This window comes from Lactuca saligna, chromosome 7, assembly GCF_052625555.1.
Source record: "Lactuca saligna cultivar CGN05327 chromosome 7, ASM5262555v1, whole genome shotgun sequence".
In the NCBI taxonomy this organism is placed as follows: domain Eukaryota; kingdom Viridiplantae; phylum Streptophyta; class Magnoliopsida; order Asterales; family Asteraceae; genus Lactuca; species Lactuca saligna.
The window spans coordinates 179602545-179620964 of NC_136423.1; the positions used below are offsets into that span (position 1 = coordinate 179602545).

General features: G+C 35.2%; 3 protein-coding genes across 3 annotated transcripts; 1 reads left to right on the forward strand and 2 right to left on the reverse strand.

Moving 5' to 3' along the window:
- Positions 1-790: 790 nt before the first annotated feature.
- On the forward strand, positions 791-2455 carry LOC145003842 (transcription factor JUNGBRUNNEN 1-like). Its single transcript, XM_078962746.1, has 3 exons — positions 791-1111; positions 1358-1650; positions 1751-2455. The coding sequence occupies exons 1-3, from the start codon at positions 895-897 to the stop codon at positions 2156-2158; spliced, it is 918 nt and encodes a 305-aa protein (XP_078818872.1). The 5' UTR covers positions 791-894; the 3' UTR covers positions 2159-2455.
- Positions 2456-10325: 7870 nt separating this feature from the next.
- LOC145006020 (elongation factor 2-like) lies at positions 10326-14304 on the reverse strand. Its single transcript, XM_078965114.1, has 4 exons — positions 14221-14304; positions 13419-13481; positions 13228-13315; positions 10326-13120 (listed from the first exon to the last, which is right to left on the reverse strand). Exons 2-4 carry the CDS (start codon positions 13419-13421, stop codon positions 10680-10682), a joined length of 2532 nt encoding a protein of 843 aa, XP_078821240.1. The 5' UTR covers positions 13422-13481; positions 14221-14304; the 3' UTR covers positions 10326-10679.
- A 1050-nt stretch (positions 14305-15354) lies between these two features.
- Positions 15355-18220, reverse strand: LOC145007503 (uncharacterized). Its single transcript, XM_078966430.1, has 5 exons — positions 17824-18220; positions 17122-17697; positions 16851-17013; positions 16637-16704; positions 15355-16355 (listed from the first exon to the last, which is right to left on the reverse strand). The coding sequence occupies exons 1-5, from the start codon at positions 18218-18220 to the stop codon at positions 15355-15357; spliced, it is 2205 nt and encodes a 734-aa protein (XP_078822556.1).
- Positions 18221-18420: the final 200 nt, after the last annotated feature.

The window sequence follows — 18420 nt, forward strand, 5'->3', positions numbered from 1 at the left end:
TTAATCCTTCAATATATGAAAATTAGACCTGCCAGTCTTATTTTTCTATTCAATATATGTAAGAGTTTGACAGTTTTTACCTAGCTCAAAGACCACAAGGCTGCTAGGCAAGACTATATAGCCGACATGTGCTAATTAAGTAAATAACTAAGAATAAAATGAACTCAAAAACCAAATGATAACAATTAGCTGACGTGATGATATACTGTAAATTTCTTTTTTGAGAGTCGATGTATGAATCTTTAATATAATAGGGTGTGAGACTAATGCGTCACTTTTACAGTTGAGTCTAAAGTATTTACTTTCTATGTCCCTAGTCAAAAATTGACATATACATGTATATTGAAGTTAAGTATAACGTATTTAATTTCTATGTGCCTAGTCAAGATTGACAAATCATATGGGTAATTTATTTGGGAATCAGATAAACTATATCAACTCCGTTTCCTAAGCTGTTCAGTCATAATATATAGCTAATTTTCATAAAAGCTTGAAGCTTAGGTCAAAATATATGTATTGAACTAGATATAAAATAATTTTATAATATAAATAAGAGATAATTAAGTGACGTGCTTTGAGAGGATTATTTCTTTGTTTCTTGTACACATGTTCTTTAATTTGTTTCAATGATAACTTTTGTAGGGCGAATAAAGGACCAAAGACTTTGTATGTTTGAAGAAGTTGAGATTTCTGGGCCCTTCAAAACACCCACCAAGTCAATCTTCATGACTTTGACCAAGTTAGAGATTTATCATCCTTAATTTAAACTCCTCTCGAACCCTCTTCACATACAATCACACTACTCCACATTAAAAACACAAAGAAAAAGGTTTCTACTTTATACACACACAAGCACACCCCAGTAACCCATATAGAAAATCGCTAGAAGAATCTATGGATACTCAGAAGCAGCAGTTAAATAATAGCTCTAATTATAGTACAGAAGTAGTTGATGAAGAAGAAAACGTACCTCTTCCTGGGTTTCGTTTCCATCCCATGGATGAAGAGCTTGTTGGATTTTATCTACGGAGGAAGATCGAGAAGAAACCCATCAGCATCGAACTCATCAAGGAGATTGACATCTACAAATACGATCCTTGGGATCTTCCAAGTATGAATTAAATGCTTTATTATGCTTCTTTTATATCTGCAAAAAAGAAAGAAGATTAAACTTTGATTAAGCTAAGTTTTAGGCATACAGGATGATATCGATGATGCTTGGCCACTTTCTTCATAATTAGAAACAAATATAGTTAAATGATTAAAAGCAGGTTTATCTTTTTGCTATACATGCAACTTTAATTTGATCTAAACACATCAAATAAATAACAATTTATGTTGGTTTAAAATGATGTAGAAGGAAGTAATGCGGGAGAAAAGGAATGGTACTTCTTCTGTAGAAGAGGAAGGAAGTATAGGAACAGCATAAGACCTAACAGAGTGACCGGATCCGGTTTCTGGAAAGCTACCGGCATCGACCGTCCAATTTATTCCGGCGACGGATCAGTCTGCATCGGTCTCAAGAAGTCACTTGTTTACTACCGTGGAAGCGCCGGTAAAGGCACCAAAACGGAGTGGATGATGCACGAGTTTCGTCTTCCTCCTCATTCCGACAACCAAATCGACGATAAATCCATCGCTCCAGAAGCTGTAAGTATAAACCCTAACTAATCTATTCAATCGATCGGTATAAATTCTTATAGTATAAAATTAGCAAGAGACTTACATCAAACACCTTGCCTGCATGCAGGAAGTTTGGACGTTATGTAGAATTCTGAAGAGATCTCCATGCTACAAAAAAACATTACCCGAATGGAGAGAAGTAGCCACCAGAAAATCACCACCGGTGGTTGATACAAGCAGTGGAGAGTCCGATTACGATATGCAAAGCTACATTAGCTTTCAAGCTCCTGTAATAAACGATAACAAACCATTTGCGAATAATCATCTTCACCAACAACGCTATGGGACGACAAACCAGTTGATTATGGGTCAGGTAACGAGATCAACATTGACATCTGAGCCTCCATCGACGACGGCATCTTGCTCTAGCTTTTCCGGTCTAGATGTGAATGAGTTCATTAAGCATGGAGATTGGGAAGATTTAAGAGCAGCTGTTGATCAGTTTTCTACTGCCGATCCTTTTATCTTCATGTAATGAGGGGTTGTACATTGTGCATATAGAATCGTACAAGATTGTATCAGCTGCTTATATATACTGCTTATACTGTGCAAGTGCAACCCCTTCATGTGTGACATTTGTAGGTTGTACTGTACAACTAACTGATACACGTGAGCTTCTATGCTCATTTATTGTAAACTATTCATTTTGTAGCAGAATAATTTACAGGTTTCGGGTTTTAGTCTTATGAATTGATTGATTGTCAATACTGTTAATCAGCACCACTATTAACATGATACAGCTTTGTATTTTATATATTGTGATTATCTTCTATTTGTTTTTTTTAAGAAACTCAACCGTGTTTGAACTTTGAAGATAGTTTATGAGCATACCGCATTGTTCGAAGATCCATTATCGGGCTTTGATTAGGAAGGTACAACCCAATAAAGCGTTATCAACTAATTCACTACCACCATCACAAACTGAAGCAGCTCGTAGGCCTGACAATCGGGTTGGATTTGGGGTAGAGAGTTTCGGGTTGGTGGGTCATAAAACATAAACTCAACTCAACCTATATAATATATAGGTTGACGCATTATGGGTTTGTGGATTGGAAATCTCAACTCAACGCAACCCATATAACTCGTTTAAATATATGTGTTCGTAGGTTCACAAATTAGTGGGTCTAACCAAACTCATGTAACTCGTTTAATAAATAAGGGGATGTGTTCTTCGTTTGTAACTCGTGAGTATCAATAACGATACGTGTTTTTTTTATTATGGCATTGCAAATGCAGACTAGCCGCATACGAATACAAAAGGAATACAATGGTATCGAATATTACAAATACGGAAGGAAATCAGATTTCATTAATAATTATATATATATATATATATATATATATATATATATATATATATATATATATATGTGTGTGTGTGTGTGTGTGTGTGTGTGTGTGTGTGTGTGAAAAGTGAATATACATTACAGCCTCACCTAAACTTAGGTACTAAACCTCATGAAAATACGTTGTTTTACTATATAAAGATTACGATTAAGGGATTCACAATTAACACTTGAAGATGTAGATTTGGGATCGAAGCAATAGTTTTGATAAGGAAACAAGAATATTGATTATCTTCGACCTTCATGACATTGGAAAACAGTAATGTCCGGTGGGATGAAGTAATAAACGATAATGGAGAAAAAAAAACATGGATGGTGAAATTATAATGGAGAAAAGAAATATTATCGTGGATGGTATATTACCAAGTGAAAACCAAATCGGGTATTTTTACTAAGTTAAAACGATATATTTTAGAGGTTTAATACATAAGCTTAGGTGAGACTGTAATGTATATTCCCTATCCCCTATATATATATATATATATATATATATATATATATATATATATATATATATATATATATATATATATATATATATATAGTTGTCAGGTTGATTCGCAAACACAAACAGGTAATCCAACCCATCTCATGAAATAAATGGGTTGATGGGTTGGTGAGTCAAAAATCTCAACTTAAACCGATCTATTTTCGAGTTGGATCAATGTCAGATTACGGATTTGATCGAAAGATGTCACTCCTAATAGGAGGTTGATTGTATATTCACTCCCCTATCTTTGAGCGTGACTGCCACATGGAACCTTCCTACATCGACCTCTACATGAAGCATGAGACATTTAACGAGACTATCTTCAACCATGCAATTGACAATTGTGACAACTCCCGTAATGCCACATGTGTCGATAACTGTGACAACTCTCGTAAGGCCACATGGTTGTTGAGATGATTTCTTTAGGCCGAAGATAAATTACCGTTCAGAAAACCGGTAGAATTTTGAGGTATTAATGGAGTAAAGTGTAACACCCATATTTATAGGATAGTAAATAACAAAATTATAAGTATTCCAACGTCTTCTAATATCAGTTTTAACTATTTTTATTATCTAAACCACAACATAAGAAATAAAAGTAAAATACTGTCTTCGACTTAGAGTTTGGGATGTTACATTTTCATGAAATTCCTCCATCATCTTCCTAATCAAATATTCTTCATGTTATTTCCACTCCTACTTTCTAAATACTTTTTTGGGTTGTGCATATTTAAAGTTCTAATCGAGTAAACTTAGGGCTTAATAAGTTCGTGTTATACATAGAATCTATCGGTTTAAAACCAAATAGTTTTATCATACATTCCAATACAAGTTATATAGTAGTACTTATCGTCCTATGACAAAATTTAGGAGAATGTATAATTAATTTGAGAAAGAACAAATGCTCGTTTCTCCCTTCTTTTGGTACATCTCGTCCATTATGTTAAAGTATTTTAAATATCCAAGGAAGTGTGTATAACTCTCAATTCCTATATTCGCCATTCAACACACATGTCATGATCACAGCTACTAAACACCCATTTATTCCCACAAAATGTGTCATCTCAAGAACTCGCATAATAGATTGACAATTCCAAATAACCTTTAAACGCAATTATATTTATCATAAAGTATACTTGAATCAATATATAAATAAAAGCATACATATAATACTTTTTGCATGATAAACACTTGTGTGAAAGCAAAACTAGAACACAAGAAAAACTTGCATTACAATCGATAAGCCTAAATAGAAGCTTTGTTCCTATCATCACCCTACATTTCAGCAACAATTTTTCTATAACAACCATCCAAGGAAAACTTCATATATGTTCGTAATCTTTAGTTCCACTAACTGTATGTCGTGTTCTACAAATTAAATTTTTAATTACGAAGCTTAAGAAGTACCGTACGATGCTTACTTTTCAAGAAAATATTCAATCAGTTTTGTAACATCCATAAAATTCAAGTCAATTAAAACTTTTTCAACCAATTAAAAACCATCAATTATTACAAAGTATTTCAAAATAGTTTCATGTCAGAGTATCCCAGAAATCAAAATAATAAAAATGTGAGGAGCTATACGATCACGTTTTTTCCTTCCCACGATCATCTGAGATACCTGAAACCAAAACTGAAACTGAAACCCCAAAGCTTAGTGAGTTCCCCCAAAATACCGATACATAACAAACAATACACATAATATTAGCATGTAATGGGTCCACAGCTCGACATACTAGATTACCCCTGAGTCCTCAGTGTGAGTTTGGCTTGCCTTTCAGGCCTACAGCTCACATCTGGCTTGCTTCCAAGCCCACAACATAAGTCTACTTTGCTCACAAGCCCGCAGCTTATAACTGGGTTGCCCTCTTCAGTCCTAAGACTGGAATATATCTAATCAGCCCTCAGTGCGAGTCTGGCATGCTCCTTTGGCCCTCAACCCACAACTTGAATGCCTAGGAGTCCTTGGTATGAGTCTAGTATGCTTTGTCGACCCTCAGCTCATATCTGGAATACTCTAGGGTTTGTTGGTCACCGCACAAAGCAGTGCAACCTCAACCCTACCCACATAACATGCCGACATATAACAGCTAAATGCGCATACAAATAATCAAACAATAACACAGATAGTCCTACAGAACTACCAAACTGGCATAGCAAACTAGCATGCATAACTATCTCGTATTAAACAAATCATCAACAGTAGGATATCAAATCCAATGGGTCGGCGTTGGTGCCTTCGACTCCTTAGTATAGTGAGGATAACTCACCTCATAGATGTCGAATTGTAGTGATAAGGTCAAACTCTCGAAGCACACTCGCGAACTCCACCACCTATATTCACCATAGAACCACTTCCATAAATTTCCAATTTACTAAAATACCCCTAGAAGTCAAACTGGTCAACCCTTAGTCAAAGTCAAAGTCAACAGTCAAGGTTGACACTACAGTCCATGTTGACCCAACTCGTTGAGTGCAGTTCATTGACTCGTTGAGTCCTTCTAGAACTTGAGAAATCGTGAAAACCCTGGTTGACTCACCGAGTTTCCAAACAACTCGTCGAGTCCATATGCGTCTAAATTTTAGGAAAACCTTAACTGACTTGTTGAGTCTCCTTACTGACTCGCCGAGTACATGCAGAAACCAACAACGGTTAGTCTTCATTGGACTCGCTGAGTTGACCATGCAACTCGTCGAGTCCCTTCAGTCAATTTCCCATTCAGATGTTTTTAAGTTATCCCAAATCTCTAAATTGTAGATCCAACTTCCTAAGACATGGTTTCCATGTAAAGTTGCAAATTTATGTACATGCATGTTCCTAAATGCCAAAACCGGAATAAGGGAAAGGTTAGCTTAATGGGAAAGGCCCAAGCTTACCAAATCTCATAACTTTATAGCTATAGGGATCAAGGGGAGTCCAGATCTGAAGTTACAACTACAGATCTTTCCCTAATATTCTAAATGACTCCCAAATGTGCTAAGGATAGCCCTAAACCCAAACATGAAGAGATTTAGCAAAGGATAGACCAAATTAATGACTTGTTACCTTCAACATGATGCCAAGATGAAGTAGAGTCATATCCACAAGCTCCTTTTTTCTCCAAGCTTCTTATACTTCACACCTTCTTCACACAAAGAACCAAAATCACTTGTTATGTTTGCACCTGTGATGCCTAACTACTTATCTCAATATCCTTCCACGTTTCCTTCATGACTTTCTTTAGTATTCCTTCTATCTTCCACTACCATCTATATCCTTTATCGCATCTCTCTTCTTGAAGCCTTGATTTTGCAGGCTATTCTGCTCATACGTGAATCCCCCAATTTGTTTGAAACTGGGTTCATGGGAAACCCGTTAGTCGATGGTGGGTACGTGTCTCGGCTTCTCCATTATTACGTGTTTCGTCTCCGCTTCTTTCAAAAAACCACCACCACCTCTACATCTACCTCTATTGAAGTATACAGACATTTCAATTTCGGTTTTCTTTCTCATAAATCGATTGTACCCATCATCGGCTTCTCCATTAGAGTCGATCGTCTCCACAACCTGATCCTCTCCACCAACATACAGTCTTGCCCCCCTTCTTTAACACCACCGATTTATACAAAGCGACCGATTCTCTCTCCTACTACTTCAATACTCTGATTGCTTCCACATTTTCCTCTTTCTCTAAGATTCTAATAACCTGATACAAATATTGCAATCTCATTTTGAAGTGTTGAAATTCAAATTATGGGAACGATTTTGTTTGGTGTTTGTAAGGAAAGATTTTCATGAAGTAGGGCATACATAGCTGTAACAACAGACCAATCAGGTTGTTTGATTTTCGTTTCCATTGTGTTTTATATTTACTTCAATTTAGTGTTCCATTGTTTCTTCTGTTACAATCGACTATTATAAGTGATTTTTCTGTTTGATTTTTTCTTTCCCTTTCAGCATCGAACCATCAACGGTCCACTAAACCATACCGGTACATTCTCTCTTCCATTATCAGCAATTTTCATTGCCTCCATCGCCTTCATTACTGACGACCATCTCCACCATTGCGCTCTATAGCTACATAGTGGATACTTCAGATTAGCTTTTGGAAACTATAAATATAGAGTAGGTAAAATAGTAAAACGGGAAACTTCAAGGTTTAGTGTTGTCAGTGGTATGTCAGAAGCAACGAATTATATAATGCTAATGGAGGGTAATAATTATGAAGACCGATCGAATTTATACCACTAATAATGGAATTAACTCTAAGATTGACTGGTCATTTAGGGTAGACTCTCCAATGACCAAACAGAAAGCAATTTACTAACAATTCCTTAAGCAAAAGTCATTCAAGGGAGGAGAATGTTTGTATGTTCTATAGGAGCATGATGCCTTCAAGTAACTATCAACAAAATACTTTGTTAAGGTAATGATTTTTATGTTTTTCAGTTGTATTATTATTCCTGAATACCATTCCGTTAAGACGATGTATGTTGTGTCTTCATATTGCTTGACAAATGGTGATTAGCCCTCTGAATGCAACTATAGGATTTGCTACTTTGTAGTTAGTCGGTTGCGGAAGACAGATTAAGGCAGTTACATGTAATTTATCTTTAATATCTTTGTTTTCAAAAATCTTTATTTGTATTAACAACATATATTCTGAATCTATTACAGTTTTAATAATGAAATACAACCGACTTTAGGTTGATTGCCAGAGATAGGTCTTTCGGAGAATCAACATTTGATTACTTCGTCATTGCTTCTTCTTATTACAATTTTGAATTCTTCATTCAAATTATTTTATTCAGCGACTCTAATTTTTAATTTTCATAGTTCTTTACAGAGTGAAAGACTGATAATGATATGAAGAGTGAAAGATTGATAATGATATGAAGAGTTACTGGAGCACCAAACTCAAGAAGCAGCATTAGATCATTTTATGACCAAAGGCTATGTAAATTCAAATTTCATTAAGCAATGAAAAAGTATTATCATCTACTCATTGAGTTGGATATTGGATTTTGAATCATACAAGTAATTTATACAAAATAATCAATGACATTTAGGCACTTAAGAGTTTGACTAAACAAAGTATTTACTCAAAAACTATTTCCTCTATCCTATGAGATTGCAACATTCATATTTTCATGATAGGTTAGGGTGTTTTAGATCCCAGCACACACATCAGCCATATTGCAAAGTGTAAACAAACTTAGGTTTTACCGAGTATCATGTGTGGTTTTGTTGCTTTCTGTCATAAAAATTATTGTGTTTGTCAACAAAGTCAAAAATTTTGTCTTTGCTCTTTTGTTATTTGAATCTCATTATCTAATTTGAAGACCGGATTTTGCAAACATGCCAAAAAGTATGACGTCTAGATGGAGCAGAATGTTTGCATGAAACCAAGCCTTGAGAAAACTCAGTCACAACATTTCTGCAGTTGATAAAGAAGTTGCAGAGAACTGATGTATGAAGATGGAAAAGCAAAGAATGCTAATAGAAATAAAGTGAGTTGTACAATAAGTCAATATCTGAAGAAAAACCAACTATGCCTCCTCTCTTTATTTCTCAATATGGCTACTTCAAATTCATCAAAGATAAATGGTACCATAAAATTAAAATAGTCATTATTGTATCAATAGACATAGATTTTAGTTAGAATTCAACAATTCATTTATCAAATATTTTCACTGTTTCTCTATGTACTTCAGATCTATTCCATATGTACCAACATTATCAATATTCATTTTGAAATGCAAGTCATCTTCGCACATAATGTTGTTTCCTTTATCGATTCTACCCCGCAATGTGGGGTTTTTTTTTAGTTTATAATAAAAAAGAAAAGCTAACCAACTATTATTATCTGCTAACAAATTTGCAGGAAAAAAATAATTATTTAAATTCAAAAACGGAAATTCAAACAACCGTCTGCCCATAAACTCACGACCTACCATGCTTGCTTAATTTATCCTATCAACAAACCCATTTGGCAAGCACACTCTGGATCGTTTAAGTCCCCCCCCCCCCCCAAAAAAAAAAAAAAAAAAAAAGATGAAGAAGCAACAAAAGCGGAGTCGATCGGATTTCGCGTAACCATAATGAAAGGTTGTTGATTGATCAGTTCTAAACCTAAAGCCAACTTAGACCTGAGTCTTTTGGTTGTCTGTCAAAGCCATGTCATGAATTCTTTCGCTTTTGCGTACCCATCAGAAGCCGATTTACTCCATTTTCATGAGTGGTCCAATGTGATAAACCCACATCATGGAAATGTCGCTGGAAAATTTCTTTCCTTCTTCACTCACAAGAACTTCTTAGCATTCGATAAAGTAGAAACAAGTTCATCAGAATATGAATTCATTTCAGAGCAGAGAGCAAGCATAGTTGCTCACGTAAAAAGCAGATTAATGTAAAAATGATAGTGAAGGAAGACGGGATTCACGTGGAGTGCATTTCTGGAAACCTCGTATCTCCTTTGGTAGGTATAATGGTTTTACTAAAAAGCCATTAAATAATTAATTAAACTCTAAATAGAATTAAGGGCATAATTGTTATTTAAAAAAAAATCAGTGGATGCATCAATAACATCGGTGGAATTATCACCTCCCTTACTAGATCTCACTGTACAATTGAACAAATCTATCAATCACCTCCCTTACTAAATCTCACTGGACAATTGAACAAATCTATCACCTTTGTTACAACCGGAAGTTTTAAACCACACTTAAACCACACCCGGAGGAGATTTGAACTTGCTACTTCTGAGTATCTATAGATTCTTCTAGCGATTTTCTATATTGATTATTACATGTCATTAAAAGGTACATAATACCAACAAATACGTGTCATTAAAATTCAAGTTATAAATGAGCACGCTAGAATCTGTGTCATATATTTACAACATTGTTGCATACTTGCATGTATGTCTCATAAAACAAAATAAAATATCATATACAAAAAATACAATCCACTGTATAATATATATATATATATATATATATATATATATATATATATATATATATATATATATATTGCTAATATGGTTTACATACTCCTATAATTTGTAAAACATGTAAGTACATTAAACTCTACAAATGCAAATAATCATTTTAAGTAACTAGACCCCTTTCTCAATTAACACCTCCCTCTTTCTCTTCAACTCGCCAATTGCTTTTGCTTACAGCTTGTCCTCAAAATCAGACAATGGTGTCATCTGCTCCTTCAAACCCTTCCTCTTCCTAATCTGTCCCACAAGTGTACTAGCTTGACTCCCAGCCTCCAAAGGATCCGAACCCATCATATCCCAATGATCAAACACTGACTGAGGAAACGCTTGACCTGAAGTCGAAGCCCTCAAAGCAGCAGAAAACCCAAAAGATTCAACCACAGGGAGATACGCTTTAATGTTGTACAAAGGAGTCCCTTGCCTCTGCATCTCCTCAAACACATGTCCACGCCTCTGATTCAGCACACTGTAGATTCCACCAAGCGCCTGCTCCGGTGCTTGAATTTCCACCAAGTAAACCGGCTCCAACAACCGCGGTTTGGCGGTCAGCTGAGACGCGTAGATCACACGCCGGGCAGTCGGGATAACTTGTCCACCACCACGATGAATAGCATCAGCATGGAGCACAACATCACACACTTCAAAACAGATACCTCTCATGTTCTCTTCAGCCAACGCGCCTTCCTTTGATGCCCATTGGAAACCAGCAACAACCGAATCCTTGATTTCGTTCAAGTATTGGACTCCCTTACACATGTCAACAACCATGTTGGGGCCAGTTGTTTCAGGTCCAAAACACCAGATCTTCTTGGCAAGATCCTTGTCCCAACCGAATTCTTCTGAGAGAATCTTTCCTCGGACCTTTGGGTCGTCACGTGGACCAATACGCCCTTCGTCGATGGCTTCTGCCAACCCTTCCTCCATTGGACGCGCTTCCATGTACAAACGGTTGTGTTTGTTGGGGGATTTGCTCATCACAGTGCGTGAAGATTTCTCCAAAACAGTTTCACGGAAAGACACAACCGGGTCAGATACAACAATTTCAGCTCCACCCATGAAGTCATCTTGCAAATCTTTCAAACAGATTTCCAAATGGAGCTCACCAGCTCCAGCGATAATGTGTTCCCCGGATTCCTCAATGGTACAAACAACCATAGGATCAGATTTAGACAATCTCTTTAGACCTTCAACCAATTTTGGCAAATCAGATGCAACCTTACACTGGACTGCAACACGGACAACCGGAGACACAGAAAACTTCATGGCACGAATGGGATGAGCCTCGGTTTCCTTTTCATTAGTTAGAGTGGCGTTTTTGGTAATAAACTGATCCAAACCAACAAGAGCAACTGTGTTACCACAAGGAACATCTTCCACAGTTTCTTGTTTCTTACCCATCCAGATAACGGTTCTCTGAACACTCTTAACATACAGATCTTTCTTCTCGCCCGGGACGTAATTCGGACCCATGATCCGGACCTTCAAACCGGTGGAAACCCGACCCGCGAACACACGCCCGAAAGCGAAAAACCGACCCTTGTCGGATGCGGGAATCATCTTGGATACATAAAGCATGAGAGGACCATCGGGGTCACAGTTTCTGATGGCATTCGCGTACTGATCATCCAAAGGACCTTCATAAAGATTCTCCACACGGTATCTCTGAGCAGTATGTGGTGAAGGCAAATGAAATATCATCATTTCAAGTAAAGCAGTAGCAGCTGGAAGCCATGTCTGCATCACACGCTTCATCAAAGCCTTTCCCATCAACTCTTTCTCTTCTCCTTTCATGGTGACACCAAGTTTCGCCAACATAGGCCACAAGATATCCTTCTGGTCATTCATGCAAGTGTTGATAATCTGCTTAATGGGTTCATAACAAAACTGAACAAACCCACGTTTGCAGGTAGCTGTTCCAGTGCTCTTTGTAGTCCACTTCTTGGTTTTTGGGTCAAAGTAGTTCTCACCCCAAAGCCTCTCCATCATCTTTGCCTCATCAACACCAAATTTGGAAGCGTACATTTTGGCGAAATTGGTCAAAGTAAACGCCCACCCGTGGAGCCCGGCTGAAAACGCGACTGTACCTTTCTCGGGGTACACCATGACATCACCCAAAAGTGGGTCCTCATAAGTAGCCATGATGACATTTGCGTTTTCAATAACTCTCTGGAAAGTTTGATACGCTTCTTCACCATCGACTTGAAGTTCAAGGAAACATCGGTCCATTTTGTTGACAGTCAAAACGGGTCGGATTCTTTCTCCGAGAGCTTGACGAAGGACGGTTTCGGTTTGGACACAAACACCCTCGATACAGTCAACAACCACGAGAGCACCATCAGTGATACGAAGGGCAGCAGTGACTTCTGAGGAAAAGTCAACGTGTCCGGGGGAATCAATGAGATTGATGAGGTACTCGTTTCCATTTCTTTCTCCCTTGAAGGCCTTGAGGGCTGCATCGGTCATTTCATAGTAAAGGGAGATTCCGGTGGACTTGATGGTGATACCACGTTCCGCCTCGTCAGCACGGGTGTCGGTCATTCGGACATCACCAGCAACTTCTTGGGCAATGATACCAGCAGCAGCCACAAGGGAATCAGTCAAAGTGGATTTTCCTATAAAGATTAACATATGAAAAAACATTATTAAACAAAACATGAAAATTTCCAATATTAGATATGATATTAAACAAATTGAATAGAGATATACGAAGTTAAAGTACCATGATCAACATGAGCAATAACAGACATGTTACGAATGTTATGCTTGTAGTCCATAATCCTACGAAGTTCTTCAGCTGTGAACTTCACCTGTTTTGTTAAGAAGACAGTTTATAAGGTGAGCTTCATTGGTAAGAAATAAAATAATCCAAGAAAGATTTAAAATCATAACAAGGGTGAAACAATGAGTTACCATTTTGATTGGTGTTTAGTTGTCTCGAGCAAAAATGTAGTTTGAATGCTTCTAACAGAAATCCTGTCAAAAAAGAGCAGAGAGTAGATTAGTTTAGAGGTGGACTTGAACTTGCGAATATGAATGATAGCTCACATGAATTCAGTTTGTACGTAACTAGTTAAATTGTACAAAAAAACAAATTAAATCGAACAAACAAAAAATAATCCATGTGACATAAAATTTATAAACAAGTATCAAAAGCATCAGTTGTGGAATGCATGCTTCAAAAATATCAAATTCCACCAAAGAACAGAGAGTTTCAAATCTAAGTTGTCCAGGTCAACTGAAAGATTAACAAATGGTAACTCTGTACATATTCAACAAAAATAAATAAAATACAACATTCATGTATTTTGAATAAAGGTGAAAAAGATCATACAACGTGTACGATTGCTGTTTTTTTATAAAATCAGAAGATTATTCAACCTACTTCATATCCTACAACACCGAGATATGATTATTGAACCTATCATGATCGCTTTGAATACCTAATAACATACCGAAAACCATTCAATCAAACAAATACAAATCGATTCAAACAAAACAAGTTATGTAAATCAGATAACAATAACCACATAAATCGCTTCACTAAACAACATGTAGTATAATACATACATCATCTACAATAACGAATAACTTATACTACTGATATTGAGCATCGAAAAAACAAATCAAACCACAGAAATAGCCGATAATAATCAAGATCGAAAACATATCAGATGAAATAATCAATGAGTATAGACGTTTAGACCGAGTTTACCTAGAAGAAAACGAGAGGGAGCTGCGGCGAAGGTAGATGAGCTCTCAGACTGCTCCCACTATTGGGAAGTCAATTGGCCAAAATATATTAAAAGAAAGTGGAAACACCTTAAACCCCCGGGTTGGGTAAAGTAAAATATCCTAATTATTAATAAATAATATAATTAAATTATTAATGAATAGTTATGTAAAATTAAAATCGTTGATTCAAATAAATATGTGAAATTAATTTTCAATATATATTATATACTTTTTATTTGTGAAAAAAAAAAACATTACGATATAATATAATGATATATTAAATTTATTGTAAAAATAAAACAACCTGTGAAGTAAATTAAAAATGGTAAATAAATCAAAAAATTAAGTTGTTAAAATAAACGTATATTATAAAAAATAAGTAATTATAAAAGAAAAATTATAGTTTTATTAATAATAAGAAGAAAACATGTTATGAGGAATAATATATTATATACAACTTACAAATTTCTAAAAACTTCTTTACAAACAACATTAGAAGTTTTATTTGTAAGTCTATCATCCTTAAGATTAACAATTTTAATCATTTTCTCTTTGAACTCTAAATAGGACAACATATAATTGACCATGTGTAAAAATCGGATCTTTCAAAAACAAACCAATCTTAGATAAGGATTGTCTTTGACTCTTTTAATTGTCATAGCAAAGCAAACAGTTAATGGAAATTGTCTTCTTTGGAATTTGAATGGGATTTTTTTTTTCAGATGGTGTTAAGGTCATTCTTGGAATAAAGGTCCGATTTCCAATATTACTTCCAGTTATGATAACTGCCTCAATAATATGTTTGCCCAAATATATCACATGTAGTCTATTGCCATTACATGAACCATTTTTTTATCAATGTTTCTCAGTAACATAACTGGAACCTGACTTTCAAAATTAACTTATGATTAGGCAGACCTAAGACTTTAAGACCATTTAAAACATCAGGTGAGTATAAATTGGCATCAAAGTGATCATGGACAAACTCAGATCCACATAGTTTATTCGAAGTTAGATATTCTACTTTATCTCCTGGAAATAATGTTAGCAAATGATCATTTATTTTTCCGACAACTTCATTCTTTAGAGCAAGTATTGCTCTTTCTTGAAAATATCATGGAATGCTAGAAGTTTCAAGAATTGAAGGATATACAAACTCGATTAATGTACCTATAGGATCATAAGGATCATTAATTAGTAGATCATCTAGAATATCAATAATCACTTCGCCATCGTTAGAACCACCAAGTTTCCCTTCTCCTATATCCAAAAGCCATTTTGCAAAATCCATTGTTTGTTGAATAGCAGATGTATCACTTCCGACCGTTAACCTCATATTCTTAGTTAGTTGATAGACTTTGCATTGTTGCCATAAATATGATGAACTTAAGGAAGCATTAACAATGTATTGTCTACTACCACTTGGGATAACATGCAGAATTTGTCTAAAATCTCCTCCAAAAACAATTACTTTCCCTCCAAATGGCAAATTTGAGTTTCTAGGATTATGACACTTGAATATATCTTTAAAAGTTCGATCTAAAACTTCAAATGCATGCTTGTGAATCATGGGTGCTTCATCCCAAATTATTAATGAGATTTTTCGTAATAAATTGGCAACTTCACTATCTGGTGATATCAAACAAATAGAAACCTTAGTAAGAACCAAAGGAATTATAAACCGTGAATGTGATGTCCTACCACTGGTCAATAATAAAGAACCAATCCCACTTGACGCAACATTTAAAACAATTTGAGCATTACATTTAACTGCGGCAGATAATGTCTTCCAAAGATAGGTTTTACCTATTCCACCATAATTGTAGACAAAGAAAACACTTCCCTCATTATTCTTTATTGTAGTCATGATATCATCAAAAATGTTTCGTTGCTCAGATGTTAATGCAATAGAAAGTCGATCAAACTCCTTCTTTAAATATGGCATGTCATAATCTAGCTCCTCACTGATAAGACGATTGTTTGAAGAGTATACAAAATCAGCATCTGGCAAAGGCATCCTTGTAAATTTTTTGAGACTTGAATTGTTACGAAGTAAAATTTGTTCAATATCAAACAAAGTCAGGTTCTTAATTTGATCTTCATTAAGTGATAAACCTGAAACAAGAATGGTATAATAATTACAAAAAAAATATATACAAACAACTTTTTCTTGAAATAAATTAATATTGTATATTTATTTAAATATGCATTTTAAAATAAATAAGTAAATAATATCATAATACCTGGAGATTTTAATTTTTGTTGTTGAGTGTAAAGAATTCCATCCGACAAGTATTCTCATGTGTTTTCCCACACAACATCCAGGCTAGACAAGTTGTGAGATGATAACATGGTAGCGAATAAGAAACGTAAGTAATAATCGGATCAAGACTGACTTGCCTCCTTAATAGCTTCGATGTATTCTTTATCATCATCTAAGAGGCCGAGAGCATCACATGCATCTCTAAATAAAGGACATATTTCACCATTAACCATGCAGATTTCTTCAAATGATCTTGGTCCTTTCACTTTGTTTAAAAGAATTCTTAAGAAATATGTTTCGCCAAGATTAGGTGACACTGAATGAATTCTGCCAATCTAATATCCAACCTCCCTTGGCTTCCAAGTTTTTGAATCAAGCTTCCAAACAAACTTTGTTGGAAATTCAACATAAGTTTTTTTGCTTGTTTGTAAACTTTATTGCACTCCATCCAAGATGTAAACATTGAAGAAGCAACTGAAGGCTGGTTAAGAACATTATCGATATCATCATCTGCATTATAGAAAACTTGTCGTTGATTAGGAAGATGAAAAGGAAGTCTCATCACTGAAGGATGTCTGTAATGAACATCGTATCTATAAATTCGTCAGGATGCTTCACATGTAGAAAGATATCTACAATCATAGTATTCTTTTATCTCATCGACTGTATCATCTTTATCACAGTCATTGTTGTTTTGTACAAAAGCAATAGTAGCTCTATCGGGACCTTTATTAATATATTTGAATAAATACTTGATGGATGATTCATGATTGCACCATTCAGCATTTATATGTGCTTGGTATCTTTTCAACAGATATTTGTTGTATGGAACAACATTTATGTTATCTAACTGGACACCAGATTTTTCGACAAACGATCCATCGTTTTTTCTCCTATATATAGGAAAACCATTTTGATCAATTAAAGTATGTTCAGAGAAATTCTTTGGGAAGTTTTTAGAGCATTTGTTATCCACCATGCAAGGGCAATTAACATTTTGAGCACCACATGGACCATGTATCATGAACTCCTTCACAAGTGAATACAAAGCAGGATCTTGGTGAATGTTGGGAATCTTAGCTGAAATATATTGATGAATGTGTTCCACGGTAGGAAGCTTGTAATCAGGTTGCATGAATAGACAAATATGATTGTGAGGCAAACCGTGCTTTTGAAACTCAATTGTATACACAGCTGCATATATAGAAATAAACAACTTTGTATTAATAAATTAAATAATGTAGCAAATATAACTATATTTTAAATAAAACGCGACATTTAGATATAATATGGTTAGTATGAATAAAAAAATTTAAATACCTGCTTGAACCATGCCAAATATTGCATTCTCACGAAGGTCTTTAATCAATGCATCAAGTTTGATCTTAAATAACCTACATAGGATATTAGATCTATCCTCTGGATTAAGCATAGTGTCTTTAAGAAATCTTCGAATTTCTAGCCATTTTGGATTGCATGTAAAGGTTATGAAAAAATCATGATATCCAAACCACTTACAAAGCGACATGGCGTCTAAGTAGTTTTGCATCATGTAACATGCACCACCAGTAAAAGAATAAGGTAACATAACATGTTGCCCTAATTTCGAAATATTCTTATTCCCCTGATCTTGAAACTTACACAATTTCTCATAAGATTCACATCGAAGAACTTTTTGTTTCTTTCGTACGTAATATAACCTCTCGCTTTCAATCATTATATAGAAAAAAAAGACTTAATTAAGTTTACAGCAAAAAAGGTAAAAAAAAAAAAAAAGGTTTAACTCATTATCATAGTTTTGTGTAGAAGGTATTAGCAATTAGAGACATTAAATTTTTTATTTAGTCATTGATATTTCTCTGTAAGTTTTGTCTATCTTATAACGGTAGGTTGTTGTGTGTTGGTGTTATATGTTTA